The sequence below is a fragment of the Anopheles moucheti genome, chromosome 2, assembly GCF_943734755.1.
Source record: "Anopheles moucheti chromosome 2, idAnoMoucSN_F20_07, whole genome shotgun sequence".
NCBI lineage: Eukaryota > Metazoa > Arthropoda > Insecta > Diptera > Culicidae > Anopheles > Anopheles moucheti.
Window position 1 is genome coordinate 2871018 of NC_069140.1, and position 21050 is coordinate 2892067.

At 44.7% G+C, this 21050-nt stretch overlaps 2 protein-coding genes across 2 annotated transcripts; one reads left to right on the forward strand and one right to left on the reverse strand.

Annotated features, from left to right (window-relative positions):
• Positions 1–60: 60 nt before the first annotated feature.
• Positions 61–2856, reverse strand: LOC128298532 (angiopoietin-2-like). The gene is made up of 5 exons (XM_053034285.1): positions 2845–2856; positions 1846–2174; positions 678–1778; positions 353–616; positions 61–288 (listed from the first exon to the last, which is right to left on the reverse strand). The coding sequence occupies exons 1-5, from the start codon at positions 2854–2856 to the stop codon at positions 99–101; spliced, it is 1896 nt and encodes a 631-aa protein (XP_052890245.1). The 3' UTR covers positions 61–98.
• Positions 2857–4560: 1704 nt separating this feature from the next.
• On the forward strand, positions 4561–16267 carry LOC128297852 (uncharacterized). Its single transcript, XM_053033562.1, has 3 exons — positions 4561–4972; positions 11384–11512; positions 14937–16267. Exons 1-3 carry the CDS (start codon positions 4597–4599, stop codon positions 15047–15049), a joined length of 618 nt encoding a protein of 205 aa, XP_052889522.1. The 5' UTR covers positions 4561–4596; the 3' UTR covers positions 15050–16267.
• Positions 16268–21050: the final 4783 nt, after the last annotated feature.

Sequence of the window (21050 nt, forward strand, 5' to 3'; positions counted from 1 at the left end):
TGCATTTATCGTACAGAGTATATTTGGTATACATAGACTACTAGACAAATTTGTCATGAAATAATGCAATAACTGCTTCAAATAATTGTTGACACACTTTACGGATCCACCGGAGCATCATTATCCGTCGCGTCCTCGTCCTTGTTCCATGCGTCCTTCGGACGTATCATCATCTCTGCTGCTTTGAGCGAATAATCTACCAGCCACGGTTCCCATAGAATGCCGGTGGATTTGTGACTCCGAGGGTTCCCCAGATAATACTTCCCATTCAAGTTTGAAGCGGCGCATCTGTGGGGATAGTGGACATTGGGTGAAACACGTGTACATGGCTCATTTTCAACACACCGTCTACCTGTTAAACCACCAACCACTTCCGAAAGTAAGGGCGCACGGATAACCGTCAATCGCTTTATAAGTTGTACGGTCGTAGGTGCTAAAATCGTGATCGTTGTGATAAGCTAGACCATCCGAAGCGTTACCATGGTAGTCCGCCACCATAAGATTGTAGTTAAACTTTTCCGACTCGATCCGGAACGTGCCATATGACGCGTATGCTTTGTTGCCATCGAAATCTTCTAGTTCGACTCGCAGCTCAACGTTGTCATCGTAACTTAATCTGCAAATGATACATATCCTCAAGATATTGGAGGCTTGGAGTGTCACCATCACTTTCTCACCTGTGTATGAAGTCATTTCCCAACCAGAACTCATAGCCTAGATCTCCAAAGCCGTACTTGTATTCATTCCACGAGCGGTTAAAATTTTCCTGCAGATCGTATAAATTCCGGCGCTGGATCACTGTCCACGCGGTGCCATCCGTTGCGAACTCACAGTACCGTCGGTTGTAATCTCGCCTAGCCTCGTTAAGCTCGACCTCGGCAAAGGTGTACACACCACTGACACGTTTCAGTAGCTGATGACACCCATCCTTATCCGGATGATGGAAACTTATTTCTTCGTGTTGTTCAATCGTTCCCGAGCTTACGATAGTAGCGTCCGCGTCTGTACTTGGTTCTTCACTGCCGCTTCCAATATCGACATGGGTGGAGGCATCTAAACTTTCGTCCACTTGTGCATTGCTTCCAGACATACTGGGAGAGTCCACAGCTTGATCGACACCTGCCACGTCCCGTGTGCAGTGTAGATTGTTCCGCTTTTCCACCTTCCTGTCTACGTCCAGCACTAGGTGCTCGATGCGCTTTAGAAGTATATCCGCACTGTTTGTGAACGTGGCCACCTCGTGATTCGTTCGCTGGCAGCAAGACAGAATTTGCTCGAACTGGTTCGCCTCCAAATCGTAGATGCGTACTGTGCGCTCCTCGATCGAACGCGCCATACCCGTCAGTGCGTCCAGCGATCGGCATTGCTTGCGGTTGGAAACCATTTCGCGCAATTTCTTCGCCGTCAGCTTGTCCAGAAAATCGTCCATCTCTTCGTCGGAGTCCGACACGTCCTTTCGCAGTTTAGCAGATACACTGGCACGGTTTGCTTGGCCATTGTTTTTGTTCTGGCAGCCGCTGCCGTTGCTTTCGATTCGATTAATTTGCTTTTGCAGAAGGCCAATCTTGGTCAGTATTGCCGCTTGTTCTGCGGCCGATTCTAAACGATCGTTACGCCGGCCACGATTGTTGGCACTGCTGCTCGACAGGGCATAGACAGTTTTCGTGATATCGTGCAGCTTCTCGTTGATCACATCGACCTTTTCGAAGATATGCTGCACCTTAAAGTCGAGACTGGAGAGGCGCGTCTCGAGCGTAGGCGAAGGTGTGTCGTGTGCTCTGAGGAAGGCGGACAAAAGAAGAATCTGTTTGAAAAATCCACACTTCAACGCCACGTGTTATTTACTTGCGCAAAATGTCCAGCTTGCTGTCGACGGATTTGATATGTTCGCTCCAGGCACCGATGTGATGCTGGAACACATCCCAAATTTGCGACTTCTCTTGCAACGTTTTCACGTTTGCGTCCAAACTCGTCATCGTGGTAAGAAGCGACACGATACGTTGCTCAAGATTGATAAGGTAATGTGCATTGAAGCGGTTCAAATGCGATTTCACATCGTCCAACAGCATGCGTATGTCCGCGTTTGTGGATACCTCGCCGGGCACGGGATCAGATCCGGCAATGGCGGTCAGTAGGAACATCGCCACCAGCATAAGGGGCTTCCTCCGCATGATCTGCAATGGAGGAAAAGATGCCGAGGGATGATCACGTGGCGCTATAATACGAACATAAAAATACGATAATAGTTCTCTAATCGTCGAGCCAATTCATCATTCCGCGCACTGGGAGATTCGAAAACCATCTTTCTGTCTAGCATGGCACGTGGTTTCCGCGTTATATGATCGCTTTGTTTACAAGCTGCCGCCCACACACTTCGACACGCTACTACGTTCTTATGCTACGGTTCGACTCGACCGACGGTGGAAGAGGTTAGCATCAGCACAACACTCATCTACACACACGTGCACTCACGCATCGCACGAACAATCCAGGGCTAATCCGCAAAAGGACCATGTAAGATCATAATGATTTAAAAATAGCGCCGTCAATCGGCAATTACGTTGATTTACGATCGTACGCTTGGACACGAAATCTCACTTCGATCCATATCCCCTTGCTGCGCTGATTGAGATCCACTTTCGGTACAGCGCTTTGCTCCACTTGAAACTCGCGAAGAAGTTCGACGTGCGTCGTGATGCGTGTGTGTCTAAAATTGGCACACGGAGATCGTTCAGGCTGTTCTTATCGGATCGTTCCAAACAGAAAACTGCCACACAAATTCCCTCTGTTTGGCGAAAGGCTGTATGTTTTGTTCTACGCCATACGCTCTACGCAAACCCGTACCGTTAGCTTCATCTTCAAACAGTCGACCGGCGTCTTCTGCTGCCGAAAATGCACTAAACCTCTAGCAATCGCCGAGCGAAGCAGATAAACCGAGTTTATTTTGATGCTCCATCCACAACCATTTGCTGAAGAGTGATTTTGAACTTGAACCGCGCAGAAACAACAGTGTGTGTGTGCTGTGGCTGTATCGGGTTTTAGTTTAACAAACTTCTTTACTTTTTCTACAATTACTTGAAAATGATTTTCTTGTTTGGTTTATTTTTTGAAATAAACAGTTGCAAAATAATGTAGCAACTTTCTAAATAAGAAAAGGTTGTTGGTGCTTTGGAGAGATTCTTTAAGTGAAGTAAGGAGTTACTGGTATCTTTCTAATTTGGTTCTAGAACTGTTCTTAGTTTTGACCTGTCTCTTTCCCAATCGCCGCTTCATCTTCTAAAAGAGAATAATTTTGTAATATTAAGAAACAAACTAATAAGAAATGCTGCAAGTATGACCAAATCTGTTAATCATCAAATGAAAGTATTTCTGGATTATTTTTCAGCCTCCATTGTGGAGTATTCCACTAGAAAGGTGTCTAAAGAATACGGAAAATGTATGCTAGAAGATATTTCTTACTATTGATTCAGCTCAACGAACTTTTTGAATGCGATGTTTTCAGTCATGCTTCGTTTTCAGAGTAATCAACCATGCAGTATAACTCGAACCGCGACGTGTTGTTTTGTATTTCCGTTGCAGGATTGCGTAATTATTTATGCGTACGGGTTTTTAATATTCGGACGCGGTTTTACAACCGCTTTACTTTATGATTGTTGTTAATTACAATTACTTAAAGTTATTACATTCGTATTGTGTACAAAGTTAGGCGAAAGCTGCCGAATGTGATGCAGTTCAACATAAGAAACTTACACAGCACTCTAGCAGTAGTGACACCGAACGAACACGTAGAACATGTCGAACAATTCCATATGAGAAAAAAAGGCTGGTTTCGATTTTTAATATTAACATTATTAGTTAATAAACAAATGAATCATTTCGTAGCATTATTAAAGTTGATATTTCTGAATTCTAATGATTAGAAATACATAAATGGTTCCTTACATAACGGATAACTTGCGGGGTTGGTTGCCGACCAGACGGGGTTGCAGTTAACCGAAAAGCGGCAAACATTCATTCACGCTCAAGCTGCCTTCACGCAAAGTTGCGCTGCCCCGTGTGTCTCGATGGGCCGGCGCTTCGTACACGTGCGCTCCCTTTTGCATTACCAGTTCCTGCGTACGTGCGATGCGTGCGTGTAGTTGTGTGTTTTCTAACCGCGCTGGCTCCGGTGTGGCGTGTTGCAAGCAAGTGTCCCTACTGTAAATGTTATCCTTTCTGCAATTCCGCGTAGCATAAAATGATTCGTTTCGTGAAGGGATGTGAGTGAAGAACAGAAATCATATTGTACAGTGAACGGTTGCGATAAACGCGATAATGTAAATAAGTGAGATTTGTTCCACCTGTTTCTGTTTTATGTGATACAGTTTCGCGTAAAATAGAAACACCACCGACAAAAACTCAATAAAATGCCGCTCGATTGCTTCATCATCATCGAAAGGTAAAGTGAGTGGGTGTACTGCTACGTTCAAACGAAATCCCTTTCCGGCAAACGCCAAGTGCACGCGTGATAAAAAGAAGGAAAGAACGCAGTCGCAACCAATCCTTAAGAAGAGAAAGAAATAAACGCCAAGCACACAACATTGGCCTCCTGTTGCCATGGCGCGATTCCAACTGCTGCCAATGTTGACGGTAGTTTTCGGGGCTGGAGTGTTGACTGCGGTTTCGGCCGCCTTGGTAACGAACGATGTGCATCTTCCGGAGGAACAGAACACCCGTCGCCATCATTCGTACCAGAAAGATGGACAACCGCACATGAAGGCATCGTATCTGGAGTCGGTCACAACTAGCCCACCCTTTCAGCTGGAACACCAGCAAACGGAAAAGGACGCACGCGAGTTTGTGGCCAACATGACCGATGCCGATATGCTTGTCCCGAGCTGGTGCAAGGAGTGCAATGCCACCATGATGCATTATTGCCGCACGTCTCGATTCATAAACGATCACTGTTGCTGTGAATATTCGCACGACGGAGGTAAGTGGAGAAGCGTGAATCATCTTCAACGCGTGGGAAAAAATGGAAACCTTCGCTAGGACGATGAATGACGTCAGGTTGCGTTCGCACAAGTGGTCCCTAGGTAGGACACGCGTCCCTTTTTCAGTGGCGTGAAAGGTGAAGAGTGAACGGTTAGGATTTAATTGCTAAATGAGCCGCGCTCTGTTGTTCGCAAAGCGCAAAGCTGTCCCAGTTCTGCACAACATGTTCAGGTGGTGTCGAAAAAACGGAAAAAGAGGTCACGCTATATGATTGCATGTTTGCAATGGATGATGTCATGGGGCCGGCAGAGGCAGGTCCGTTTTCTAGCAAAGGAGATCCTTTAGAATGACAGCTTAATTCATTCATGATTGTAGCGTAATCAGTAATCAGATTAAATCTTGTTTTGTTATGAAACATTTTCACCTCACACAAGAGTGAGAACTTACGGGGAAGCGATAACAGGAAATTTAGTTTTGTTCCATTAAAGCAGCAGCATTACGTATGGTAATATTCGTACAAGGGTGTTCCTGATGACAATGATTTTTTGGACGTTTTATAGGTGTTTTGTATAGTACGAACTGCTTAAAATACCTAATGCCACTCATCGAAATAAAACAGGAGCAAAGGATTTAACATTTGGTGCCGTGACCAGGATCTTATCAGCTCTACAATCGAAGAATCTACAGGAAGAATCGTGTCCGCCTTCGCTTCGATTCGCGTTGTGGTAATTTATCCAGCTTTGGTGTAAGAATCTGCATCGAAAGTACACTTCGGTAGCTCCAGTGTGAATTCCGCAGCATGACCTTGAGTTGACGTCCACTTGTGCTGGCGCCCACTTGCATTTGCCGGTGCATCCGGTGCAGGCGCAATGCTTCCGATTAAAACAACACTACACCTACGTGCACCGTATGACCGTATGTTTTGTGAGAAAAGCAGTCTTGTATCATCTTTTCCTGCTACGGGATAGATCACACAGCACAGTGCCGCATGTCATGGGCGCGATTTAAACGCTTCTAAAACGATCGCCTTTGGCGTAAACCTACTTCGTCATCTCGTGACATGCTGCGTGTGTGTTACCAACATAACCTTGCCGCTGGAAAACGTACCCCGACCCACCAATTGCACCGTTTTTCCAACTGCAGCTGGAAAATGATGCAGCAAATGGTCGGTAATTCTAAAATTGCACGGGAAACAAAAGGTTCGGCACACGTACTGCGACAAATTGTTCGTTCGCGAGGTCCGGCAAAAGGGGAGATGTCTCTCGTGCTCTCGGTTGGGATCATTCCCGTGCGTCGGTTTCCCCCTTTTGGTTTCTCCTGCTCCTCCTCCTCCACACACGATAATGATAACGAGACACCAACGCACTAAATTGCATTTAACATTGCATAAGCTGATTAGTTGTTTTATTCTCTTCTTTCCCGCGTTGGGTTCTGCTGCGGAGGGATGGTGGTAGCCACGTCATGCCTGAATGGTACGGTCCGCATCTCGCTCGCGTCACTTAAAGTGAGCTTTACAGCGTGATGTTGCATTGCCAGTTCTGAGATGCACCCACCTTTCGGGGGCTTTCTTTCGATGTGTCCCATTGGTCAATCATTTCCACAGTTCCGCATGGTTGCCTGTGCTTTGCGCACACTTCGAACGTTCAATCTTGAAGTCAACAAGGGAGTTTAGCAGAAAACATTTCCCGGACGGGAAGCAAAGAAAAAAACGATTTGAATAACAATGCTGGACCAAAACCTGGCGCGCGCTGCTCGTTGTACGGTTGGTTACATTTTGTGCGTCATTTTCTAGACAAGCGACAGTAGAAAGATCTTCTTAGATTGGTCCAAACAGGGTCACCAGTTTTAAGCGAGCAATGTGTTTTATTAGATTTATACATTTGAGTGACTAAATGAAGCAGCTAACATGTATGAATCGCTTGATTTTCTTCGCCTTGATTTTTGTAATTCGCTGTTTGTGTTTTGCCAATTGCACCCAGATAGACTCTAAAGTCCAAACGGGAACGTCGAGGGTTGTTTGTGATGTACCACACGTTACTGTACCACTCCGTGCTGTATGTTTACGAAGGTCAAGGGTAGAACCTCTCACGGAATTTCTTGTTTCCCTAATCCAGAAATTCTCTTTCTTCGAATGCATTAGAACTTTTAGCGCGATGCCTGCTAATATTTTTCAATCACAGCACGATGTCGGAGGTTTGACGATCATGTGTACTGTTTCTTTCGTGTGGATTTTCTCCATGCTGGTGTTTTTTTTTGTTTTTGCGCTTGTTGCTTATGGCAACCGACGCTGGTGCTTATAGTTTGCGGATGATGAAGATGATTTTGATTTCCTAATTCTTATTATCCAACAATTTTAAGCAAATCAACTAGGAAGACGAGGGAAATTTCCTTTCCTAATCCTAAGGTTGCACCTTATCCCGCGAGGAATCGGAAATAAATATTAAATACCAAAGTATCGTAGAATCATCAATGAGGGAATCAACCACTCATTCATTTGCGTTCAAGTATTGTACAAAGTACAAAGTTGCTAAAATATACAATTCGATCTCACACTCTTCTTTCCATGTTATTTCAAAAATCATACCCCAGCCAATATGCTTCCAATGTATCATCGACGAGATAGACAGCAATCGTAACATCCTTCTACTATCTACGTACGTGACCATGGGCTGGGCCTGATTCATAAATCTTGTCCATACTCCAAGCTGGCGAATCTTATCAAAATGTCAATATAGGCAAGCAAAAAAAAACCCACTGCTCTGTTTCCCGTAGCCGGAAGCACATTCATATCCTCAATAAGCACGCCGGCTTTATCAAAATAACGTTTGCCGATTAAACATTGCAATCGAACGCACACTACCTAACGCCAGCGTCCAGTGCTGCTACGTCGCTGTGCCTGTTGTTTGGTGCAAGGACACAAAGCAATCCTACATTCCGCTCGCATAATTTATGCGCCATCACCCAAAAAAAAAAAGCCGACGGCACGTGTGTCTCGCCTACAGTCACGCAAGAAGGTTGTTGAACTGCTGCAGCAGTGAACGGAGCGTTGTCCAGGGTCCGCGCTGAACACCGCCTGCTAATGAGACCAGGGGAGAAATGTAGGTCTCGATCGGGATCCGAACGGAGGGTACAGAAAGACACAGATGTTTGAATGAGGGATCCACGATTGGGTGTGCGTTTTGGTGCGCGGTTCTTTGTGCGTCGTAATACAATGTCTGAAGGAACGGGAAACTAAGGATGGCCGTTTCGGACGTGTACCGTCGGGTTACGAAACCTAGAATTGGGGACTTGGTTGGTTGAATCGTTACAACTTCACAGTGTTGGTGTGCTTCTGTGGCGGCAAATTCATGCGTCCTTGGGGAAATACAACGGTCCAGGACTCTCGATCGTTCGCTGCGGTGGTTCAGTCGGATCTATCTGTAGAAAACTCAACCTTGCGTTGCACACGACAGTGCAATGTGTTGGATGTCACTTTAATTAAGGTTCCAGTAGAATCGTTCGATTAGCTGGTTCATTGAATTAGTGTGTCTTGCTGGTTTGTGTCCAAGGAATAACGCAGGTTCGTTTGGTCCAATGCACAATGAACATGCACACACACGTCTGATGCCGACGTATAGTGACAGCAACGACGGGCAAGGCCCATCGGAATGAATTGTGCTTTAATCTAACGCTCGGCGCAGATTGATTATGACAGTTTAGAATCGGTTCGAACAATGCACGACATTCTCGAAGGAAGGTAACAGTGGTGCGTTGTTACAGCGCCAAAGGTAAGACCGTTAACAGTTGATCAAGCTGTCACGGTACCGATGACGCGACGACAATCGCGCACATCTTCCGTTCCGGTGCTCTGCGACCCCACATCATCTTGATGACAAGTACGAGCGCGCGTGCCCTTATTCTTGCGAGGTTCATGCGCGCACCCGCACAATTTATTATCGTGCTGTGCCCTTCAGATGGCCGTCGTTTGATTCTTTCAAAATTTCACGATCAGTTGATCACGTCCCACCGGTAACCGATCGGTGTTGTCGCGGGTGCAACTACCATTTTCTGGAGCTTTTACACCATTAGTTACGCCAAATTGCGCCGCCCCGGAACAGTGTGCCCGCTGGTGGACTGCACTGCCCGAGAAGGGGGAGTGATTGGTATGCAGAACACGCACCGTGCCATCGATTTGCGATTGCATTCGCGAGTGTGTCTGTGCTGTTTTGGTCGGACCAACGTCAATAAGGAACGGGAGAGTGGTACGTGTTCCAAAACAACAACAACAACAACCCCTGACACGCGTAACCCAGTGTCCGAAAGCCGTGAGTCAGAAATACGAATCCGAAGTAACTGGATGCTTTACCAAACGGGGGTACCAGATGCCCTTCGTACGCGTTAGCAAGGTTGACCAGAGTAATCTGATACCGATTCTATCGGGTATTATCTAATTCTACCAACGGTGGAGAACCAATTTCCCCAGACCGCAAGACACAGACTCGTAAAGCGTCAGTACCGAACGTCGGTTAATCCGATGAGTTTACGCGCATTACAAATGCGGACGCGCAGCACAATTAATGAGAGCTAATAATAATAACGATAGGGAACGATAGAGAGAGAGAAAGAATACAACGATCTGGCCTCCACCAAGATTGTGGCCACTTTTCCTCCACCCTCATTAGACATTCCGGGGTCGTTTCTTCGCGGGAACAACGCAACGATGAATAAATGCGGCACCGAAATCGGATACGATCGGTTTAGAAGTTGGCTTAGGTTAAGGCGCTCGGGTTGAGCGAAAGTAGCGCCAGTAGCGACGGTGTGGCGTTTAGCGGAAATTCGATAGTTATTGGAAAAATGTGTAAACGGCGCGCACGCCGGCTTTCTATCGGTATGTTCAATATTGTTGATTTTTAATACAATTTACAGCGGCACAATTTACGATGCGGCATTCCATCGAATGTTTTGTAGTTTCGAACTTTGATTCATATAATTTGGTAATCGAATTCATTCGACGTTGCCATGTCGAACTATCGACACTATCGAACTATCGATCCATCGACAAATTGTTAAATACTTCAGGACGTAGGGCGTTAGGAGAACCTTTTGCTTACTGGCGTTTATGTGACGTATGGCCTGCTACAGGAATCCCCTAAACCGTTGAGCGCTGTCGTCAGCCCATTCATAACATTATCCAGCCTTTCTGGCGAACGCATCAACGCCATCACTCCATCGCAATTTGGCATTAATTTGCCTGTACGGGCTGGAGTCATTCTCCTGACGTGTTCGGCCCACCGGAGCCTACCGGGTTTAATCCGCTGTGTGATAGTAAGTTCGCCGTACGCCTCATGGAGCTTGTCATTGTGGCGGCTCCTCCATTCTGAGCATCTTTCTCTCGAACGCGGCTAGGACGATTTCGTCAGTTTCGAACAAAGTCAGAGTATTCTAGAGGCGTATATGAGTACTGAAACTATATAAGTTATACAAAGTCACGTCCTTCTTTCGTCGTGACAGGTGTTTTGAGTAGAAAAATTGCTTCGGACTGTCTGAGAGACTGTCCTACAAGTATCCACATCCGGGTCGCGGATGACCCTATCTAGAGCTAGGTTGAAGAGTAGATAGGCTAGCCTATCTGCTGAGGGCAAACTCTTGGTGGCCAGCAAAGGGCCCTGAGAGTTTACCATCCATCATGCACCTGGCATGTGACGTTGGTCATTCTCATTCTTACTAGTCTGGTATGTTTGATCGGTATTTGTGTGGTACAATGTTACCCTGGCTATGCTATCGTATGCACCCTTGAAGTCGATGAAGACATGAAAAGAGTGGAGTTGCTGTTCCGCCTACTTTTCCAAGATCTGCCGCAAAGTGAGAACCTCAGGACAACCTCAGTGACTCTACTTCAAATAGTTCAATGTTATCAAATTTTATAGAACTTTCATAGAATCTGGAATCAATAGCGGTTCCTGAAGGTTTCCATAATTCAAGTACTCGTTGGTAAATGGGTGGAGAGGTTATACACAACATTTAAATATCGCATACAGTTCGTGGAGAAACTCGCAATTCGGACTTAATGTTGCCAATCGCCAACGAACAGCAGTGTGCGCATCCCAAAGTTCATATTTTAATTCCGCCACCAAAGCAAACGATCTGGCGCTGAAACAAGATTCGATGCCAATTGTAAATTAAAGCATTTCGCTAAAGAAAACATCCACCTCTCTAATCGATACAGGCATATGTAAATATGTACACTATTTTTTCGGTGCGTTGTGAATGAGAAAACCCCTCAAGCTCATCGCGTGTGGTTCTGTTCTTGGCGCATTTCACACCTACACAGTGTAGAAGAGGGGGAACGTGTGACTCATGTTAGCATCTACCTAGTCGCTGTGATCGCTGCTGTACTAACCACACTACATGGTATTATCTTTCCTTCCAGAGAAACTGCCACAGATTCCCCACACCTGCCATCGCCAGTTGCAAGGGGATTGCGAGGTGAACGCCGGATCATGCGGAAAGTATCGCGTGATCAAAGAGTGCTGCTGCGATCGGGCAACGAAGCAGGAGTGTAAGTGCGTTAGTTTTGTGCCTTGTGTCCATATCTCCAATACCTCTCTTGTTCCTAGCAGCACGGAAGGGATGTTTATTTAACCTTATAGGCAGATCGATAACGATCAACACCACGCGCCATAACACGAGGGTACGGGGTTCTTTTCTCGAATATGAACTTCACCCAGATTAACTGTGCTGGACGATCTTCGGCTCTTCGCTTATCGACCGACCACTAACACAAACCAGAAGCTGTCCCTCTTTAGCCCTTAAAAGCACAGCACACCCCGCTGTGAGGCACTCGAATCACACCACACACACGACACTTAATAGACGCTCATAATCATTCGCCTATAATCAAGAGGATCTGCTGCTGCTGCTGCTGCTGCCACTGTTGGATGCTTTAATAGTTCCGGCATTGCACCCACAAACCTCAATATGTTTCGGGCGAACAGTAGGTCATTCGGGTGCGGGTTGCATTATTGCGGGTGCTTCCAACTGCAAGAAAGACAGACCGGACCAACTAATTCGGGGTGAGATGATGATTATTCGCATTATTGCGGGCACAGCAATAAAAACTGATCATGCTTTGCTACGCGAACGATGATGGGAAGATGTGGTGTAAATATTTACGCACATAAAAACTCTCCTGCAACGCAGGGAGGCTAGTTGGGTAGGATTAGCCTCGGCATTCTTGCTAATATTCTGCTTCCGAAAATGCAAATCCGCTGACGTGTAGCTCCGCTTAGCGTTGGACAGTATCCACATTTCCTCTAGGTGATGCGATCGGTTTTATGCGTGTGATTGGGGATGAGGATTTTACAACCCGAAAACGATGCTTATTGTTTACCGCGCAATACCGCACAATACCGCATCCCGACACATGACGGCTCTAGGATGTGTGCCGAATCTCGGAAGGGGAAGGCACACGCCGGGCCACGCGTATTGGAATCTGACGGATATTTTGCGTTCCTTCTGTCCTGTATTCTTACTCTCCCCAACGATCGTTTGGAAAGGAAATAGTTCCATTTTTACGACGCCACAAAAAAACACACAACATACACACGACAGACAAACATGCGCGTGTGGAAGCAACAGTTGGCAAAATATGCATGTTAGGCAGGGAACTTGAAGCGCTACGATGCGCTGTTTTTAGCCGGTTGCTCGTTTAATTTATGATTGATTTTTGAACACATATTTTGGGATGCTTCAACAATGCTGCCGTGACACGTGAACACGCGTATTGTGATAAAACAGAACAATGCCGGAACTTGTACGTAGGAGAAACTCATGATCGAGGCAGAGATGATCGTTGTCTGTAGAATTTCGTCGAAAATATTCTACGCAACCTTGCAACCTGTAAAGACACGAGCATGATCGGAATGAAATTAGGTCGGATCGTGAAGAGGTGTAAATCGCTCCACGCCTCACTTGATCGCGCAGCTTTGCTGCCACGAGACAGGCGCGGAGGAAAATATTTAAATCGCCGTTTCCCATCTTTCGTCAGCTATCGAAAAGTGAGGAGCTGAAAAATGTTACCCATCGCGAACACACTTCCAACAAGACGTTAATCATTATTTTCCATCTGAAAAATGTAATCCCTCCTGAAGGGAGGGGGAAGAGAAGAGAGAACTCACACCAGATCAGAGTAGATTTGTGAACTGCCGACGGACTGGTTGGATGGAAGGCTTTAGTTCATCTTTTTCCCTGTTTGCATCCAGCACGCCTAACATCAGTGGCGTTTAACACCTTCATGTTTATTGGAGGACCTGGAACCCACCGAATGCGGTTCGATTGACTGACTGTGTGCACCACGGAATGAATCTGTCGGGCGCTACCTACCGATAAACAAACACCATAACCACACACACGCACGGAACGGGCGCTAATACTGGAAATAGATCATGTGACGACGACGACGATCTTCAAACGGATCAGACGAGGATGAGGACAACTGCGCTACGGTGGAGTGTTAGACACGCAAGTGCAGACCGTTTGTCACTTGGTCTGGTAAATATTGCTACCTTGCTACCAACTCCCTGCATGCGCCGGAAAACATTGTGCTGCTGATTGAAGTGGTGTTGATGTGCTTGTCGGTACAGATCGCAACATTTCACTGTTGACCTTCGACGTAGATAAGCATAGGTAGTCATTCCAGATCTGGGAGTGGAAATAGAACAACTCCTGTTTGTAATGGGTGGGAAATAGGTTGTGTTATTAATAGATAGTTTAGTAATAACCTCAGTAGTATTTGCGTAGTATAAATTAGTAATCTTGTAGTTAGGATAAGGTGAGTATTCTCCGAGATCTCTGAGAGATCAGAGAAGATCGTGAATCTCACAAGGTTTGCCTTCCTCGTAACAAGACTATTCTATTCTACAGATGTGTCTAGGAGATCTAGCAGGTGTAGTACACCGTAATATGACATAAATGACGATAGTAGATGGATTGGTCCAAATGAACTAAAAAGAGGAAGACTGGTGTTGAGCCTCTGGTGGTTGATTATTGCTTTAGGAATACGAGCTATCTCTTATCAAATTAATAGCAACTACAAATTTATACAAAAAAGAGTTTCAACAGCGCAGAGGGAAAGCATTGGCTCAACTATGACTAACACTTTACTATGGGAGAACAACATCTGCATGTTATGACTACAGACCAAAGAGGGGTTACTAAATATCTACCCCAACGAACAACATGTTGTCAATGTTGCTCGCATGCGGATCTGCTTCAGCCGGGGCAAGATGTTTGTTGGTGCAATTTACACTCATTGCTCATGACGTTATGATGCGAATAGGATTGTAAAACAGTCTTATCACACATTCTCGCTTCATATCTGAATATCATTAAAATGGTTTACAATTGCCGACGAAATACGGCGTCAAAGTAAGCAGAACAACTTTGGCGTTTTTTAGCCTTCCATTTGCAGTGAGCTAGCAAGCCACAGGCGTTAGTATTGGCAGTGATAATATTGTTGTTTCGCGTTGACATTCGCGCGCACTGACCGCAAGCAATGATTGCTGTGATCTACATTCTTCGTTAACCCTGGCGCATGGTTTCCTTCGATCAGCGATAATCCATTAGAAGTGTCAGCGTCATTTCGTCACCTAATGTGTTCCTCAAGGGCTAACGACTGCGGTTTAGGGGGTTATGTTTTTAAATATCTCCAACAAATGGTTCGTATCAGTGTGGATAGAATTTCTAAGTCGTTCTAGACTGCTCTCCATGTTGCTGTTGTACAGATTCCTTGGGGCAGTATACACAATTTTTAGAATATCCTCGAATGGCGAAAGCGGGCAATCTGTCTAGAGGTTAAATTTCTCTCCGCCCTTTCGTGCACTCCGCTAAAATGTCATGCATTAATAACATGGCTTTAACCACGTTTCAAAAGTGCAATTGGAAGCAATTTTCATATTCCCATTTCTTTATTCTTTTATTCACAGATAAAAAGAAACTCTCAGCCGGGTCCAGTATTGGACCAACCAGGATTTTGCTGTTGCTTCTTGTACTAGCCTGTGCCTTCACCTGTTGCGCTCTACTGCATCTGTACAATTAGGCAGGCAGTCACCAAGTCAACAGAAACCTCGTACTTAAGTGACCTTACATTCGTTGGCGCTAAATTTGGCCTCAAAATCACTCCTCGAAATTTTCAATTTTGTCTGTACGAAATCAATTTTGTATAGCGGGTAAAACAAAAATTCATCACGTAGAGACAAATATTCATGACTTCGAGGCAACATTTAGCAGTGACGAGTACACCCATTTGGTTCTGAATGACTGGAGGATAACCCAAAAGGAAAATTCATTAAGCTATCTCGCTCTGCCTAACCAACAATCAAACCTGCCAAAGCGAGAAAGCATGTTGTTTTTTCCATTTGGGTTATGAGCAAGAGATTTCGCATACCGGTATATATTAAAGGGTATATAACATACAGGATGATGCATGTAGAACTACTGGATTCTGGATACTGGATCTTCACTACGACCTACTACCATTATATCTGTAACGATTATAAAAACACGGCTTGTCGAACCATACAAAGGTGTTGGCATGCAAGTTCGAAATGGCTTACTAGATCTGAGCTATGTAATGATCTGTATCCTATACTAACTCTGGACTATTATTCTGGACCCCTTGTTACGAACCTCGTACGGATAATTCAAACGGAAAAGTCAACACACATTCTCGCTCTGCCTAACTAACAATCAAACCTGCCAAGGCAGGGTCGGGTTATCCATTACAGATTCGTAATAAGGGGGTATGCCAAGGGATAATTCAATAGGAACAATATTTTATCGAAAAAGAATAGATGTTCATCATTCAGAATGTAACGTTTGCATTCCTTTCCGGTTTCATTATGGAAAAAAATTGTATCTATAATTCGTATCGCACTGTGGATAGCGTTGGTGTTGAACACCAGACACGGTTATGAATGATGTGGATATATTTGTTTGTTGGCTAGTGCATATGTAAGAATCATAGCAAAACTATGAAATCGCGATGAAGATGAATTTAATTCGGAGACATATTACTATCATCGATATTGTCCCCAGCTACCATTTTAAAGGAAAAACATGGTAATAGGAAGTTAATATAAATGCAAAACACAAACTAATTAACAAAGTATGGTTTTTTTAATTTTCGGAACAAATGTGAAACACATAAACACATTAGGAACATAAACGCTATGCACAGTTATTAGTTTTAATTAATGCTAACAAAATGAATGGTTTGTGAAGTGACAGCTAAGGTACATACCAAAGGGGCGATCAATAAATAATGAAACACAAAAAACAGCATGTATTTTGGATACAGAATAAACGACAATTATAAACTTTCTAGTAAAATGTTGCAAAACAGATGCACTCTTCAGATGCAGATAAACACGTGGTGGAAAGCCTGCCCAAAGAGAACAATTAGACTTTCAACGGCCAAAATTAAAGAGTGCTCTTTCTAACCGCTGTTGCTCTCCTGCTTGCTCTCTCGCCGAATCGAAAGCTCGCTCGATGACTGAACGATATTCTCATGCTGTTCGCTTCTTCGGCGTCATGCGCTCTCGCTCGTGCTCATTATTGGATATTGCGCACACACATGTGCATTTTCTTCGTCAAATTCGCCGTGTGAAAGAGTACATTTTTGCACCGGTTTTTGATATAAGGAACTGGATGATTTTGCAAGCGCGCTGATGTTTCGGATGAAAATCCTGTCATAAGTTATATGGCACGATATGTAGAAGAAGGTTTAATGTATAATTTTTACTATTCCAAACATTTATGCTTGTAACACTAAACGGTGCCCTTATTACAAAGAGGTCATTATGGTAACGAACGGTACCGCCATGTATATCACACTTTTGATCGGTTGCTTTAAATTGAAGGATCTGTATTTTGCATCATCCGAAAAAACAAGACACTACACAAGCAACCAACTCCAGTGATTACATCGCAAGTGTTCAAACGTTTTTATTTTATCAACATGAGTGATTTGAACCGCGAACGCCGTACCGGTGCTTTTTACAAACAGGTGGCTAAATTCATAAAGGTGGACGCGGCCGAAGAAGCTGACCAGCAGGTGGGCTCTAGCCGGAATGGCAAGCTCTACTGTTGGGTGGTAATGTGTCGTGTAAAATAAGTGCTTCGCTTTTTCAGCTCCCATCGAAGCGGTTGTGGAATTGCCTGGATTGGTGGATTTAGGTCCATGTCGATCGGCGAAGGCATCCGTTACTGAGCACTATCTAACAACGAAACGCACCACAATTTGATGCATGTGCACGTTGAACTTCTGCATACTGCTTCTGCGTTTAATACTTCTGCATGCCAAAGCCACCTTAGCAGACCATAACCTATCCCTCCCAGGAGAAAATATTCATCTCCAAAGTGTTAACCTGTCCACGGTTCACGGACGGGGGAGCCCACGGTTTCTGACCACGGACGGCACTATCGACTAACTGCAGTCTGTCTCGGATGGCACGGATGGTATATGACTCGAGCAATATGCCCCGTACATATCCGTACGTATCCGATGCCTCCCTACTCCATTCGTTGCAGTATGCTGGGAGTTGTAGATCTAAAATTACTCCTCTCACATACGCAAGCTATTTTCATTGCTAAGATTCTCCTCAACAATATTTGTGCCCCATCCTTACTATCTATATTCATTCCGGCGGACCTTACCTCTTACGGCCAAAATGATCCTTTTCTGCGAGCTATGAAATCATTTAACTGCTTTTTTATCATTTCGATTATAACATCTCGATATCTGCTTTTCGAGTCCGACTAATTAATGGCTCCTTATAATCCTCTATGTTTAGTTTGTTTCCTCCTCCTCCTCTGACGTGTTATTAGATTTAAGATTAGAATATAAGATTCGTCATGTTAAGCTTTATGGACAGACAAATTATTTTCCGTATTTGTCTCAACAAATTATGTCCTCTTAACACAACTATTGTATATCGAGCAAAGGATACACCCGTGACCTGTCGAATGGTGCTGATCTTCTGTGTTTGACCAGTTGATTTTTGAGTCACTGCTACACACCTTTTGGTACGACTGGAGCGACGTCCTAAGTCTGGTAGTTGGCGGTCAACTGCAGTGGCGGAAACGACATTAACATCTTATGTATTTTCTGGCCAAACATGTCATGTTACTTTGCGCACAAATATGTACACATTTACATTACCTGCAGAGCGCAGCACTAATTTCTTGAGCGCATCATTCATCTGTCGCTACATTGTGATATGTAGAACATAATAAAACTATTTCGGAGATTGTTATATCTTAAACCACAACAACTACAAAATGCAATTGTTTTTTGTTCAAGTGCCCATAACTGGAGTATATTAAATAAATTACTGAGTTCAGTTATGTGTTGTTTGCTGAAAATGGGTTTGGTGAACAACAAATCGATCGCCAGATGCAAACCGGTAGAATGTCGTGCCACGGATGTCGTTAACTAGCCTTGCGCTTCGTATTACACCTTCCAAGGCGCAAAAACTTCTCTACTTGTGGCTTGTACTCCGGATCTACCGGTAGGCCCTGATCTAAATCCTCTAGCTGTTCCTTCGTTTCAAGCGGTGCTAATTCAAAATCCGAACGAGGGAGAAGCCCTTCATCTGGCCGGGTTGCTGCTGCAAATTCCTCAGTCGCCTGTCTTTGCCTAGCAGCGTCTCTTTTAATATGGTTCTTCTAGAAACGATCCATCTTCCACAATAATCCACGGAACGCCGTTGACAAAAACAGTTTTGATTTCCATTTCGACAATTTCACAACAGAACACAAACAACTCAAAACACAAGGAATACACTAAAAAATCACACCAATCACACCATATGGGTGACGCAACATTTTGATGCATCCTCGAACCAAAACCATGACTTCAACGCAGCAGATTAAGATTTAAGTTTCACGCGCTGCGCGTAGAATAAAACGCACTAGTTAGTAACTCTCTGACACGCTATCGCCGTAGCATCATCTTCAGACGAGCGCCGCAACACTCATGGTAAGAATCCGTTCAATTCCGCTTTCTCTTCAGAAGTTTCCTTACAGAAATACAGACCTGAGCAGGTTGGCAAATATCACAATAATGTCTTCCCTTCACTTTCCCCACACACACAGCTGATATGTGGTAGCAGTAACAGGACGATAGAACAGCACATTCCAAGCCAAAGAATAAATACTAGGGCGAAGAGTAGTGGAAAAAGGACAAATAGTACTGATAGACACGTGTACCACCTCCACCACCTTATTTTATTTTTTTGCCTTTCGCTAAATTTCCGTTCGTTAAATTTTGCAAAAGCTAAAAAAAAGCGCTTTAGCCAAGCCACACACCTCAAAACGCGACCGAGTTGAGGTCAAACCTGCTTCCTTTGGAACATAATCAAGACCGAAACGCGACGTCTAAAAACGGTCGCGATTAGTTCCAAGTTTTGGGTCGCGCGACCCTTTGGGAATGACAAGAATGCAATGCATTTTTTAATTGAGTTTCTATGTTTTCTATTGTAATGTTCATGTCAAAAATTGGCGGCCAAACAGTTTGACATCGTCGCATTTGTTTACAATCGTATTGCGTCATTTGTGGAATTGTGTTGGAAGAAGAATGTGAGTGTCCTTAACGGCGGTCCAGTTAAAATGGTTCGGGTTTTCGTACGTGTTATTGCTGTTTATTGTGTGCTGTTTGGAGTCCTGTTGCCGTCTATTCTCGCAAACAGGCACGGCCAAGATTCCAGATGGATTAAACCCGGTGCATTGGATCGATGGGGCCAGCAACAGAGACTTCACGGGAAACCTAACGATGGATCGCGTGAAGCCCAAGCGGAACCGCTACAATGTGATTGTCCGCCTCCACCGGAACCAACACCACCCGCGCCCTGCAGCGCAGATATCATCGATGATCAACGTTTGGCGCTGATTTTCTATCGGAAGCTGATAAAGACACTGTTCGCACGTGAAACTCTCCGTACCGATCCAGATGCACAGGATAACCACAATGTGGATTTATCACTACAGTTATCCTCTCGACAGCTGGATAAACTACTGGACGACTCGTGTTCCGCACGAGAGATCAACCTGATCGTGTCGGCAATATTGGAACAGTCCACCAATACTCGACGGAATACGATTTTCCGCGAAAATCAATGCGAACGTCTGTACAACTTTCTGATGCAATGCTTGGAATCGAAAATCCTGCACAATCTGCTGCCAATAATATTGCTGATCGCTATATGCTGTACGGTGCGCTTAATTTCCCGCCTCACACGAATACATTCGTTCCTAGTGTTCCTACTGTTGATTTTGAGCATCACAGTGTGCAACACGTGGAAAGAGTGCAACGAGAAACTGGCAATTAAATCGTTACGAGATATGGAAACCACACCCTCATTCTGGGGTGCAATCTGGGGTACCATGTTTTTCACGAAGCCCGACAATTCACTTCCCATTTGCGACCCGTTGCACGTGCTTGTGGAGTCGACGGTTCAGATCCAAGCGGTGTACTTTAGAAGCATTTTTAAAGAGCTGATCAGCGCATTCAATGAAAGTACCGCCGATGCCGGAATATTCCAGACGATCATCATTGGAATGTTATTGCTTGGGTTTGCGTACGTGGTCATTACATCGCTTCTAACGGTCGGTGTTCGCAGTGGATTCGAAATGTTCGGTAACTTGGTCACCGTTGGAATGCAATCGTCCAGTAACACGCCATCGATAGGTGATCGGGCGGCCAATAACGGACAGCAACAGCAACAACAACTGCCTTCGGTTAACTTGAATTTTCACATAGGAGATGGCATCGCAAAAATCATTCCGCTCAACGAAATATTGCAGCAAGAAAATCAACGTATAGAGATAGTGCCGGAAGAAGCAACCGGGGCGATCGAGCAAGCTCCCAGCGCATCCCCGACGAAACCTGCCGAATCAACGACTGCTACAGAAAATGTGGAAGAATTGGTCGCTACAAAACCAGACAAAGAAAGAAAAGCGATGTGATTGTTAGTGGGCACCCAAAGAGATCTAAGACAGTATAATGCTGACTTGCGTATTTATAAATTAATGTACTTTAG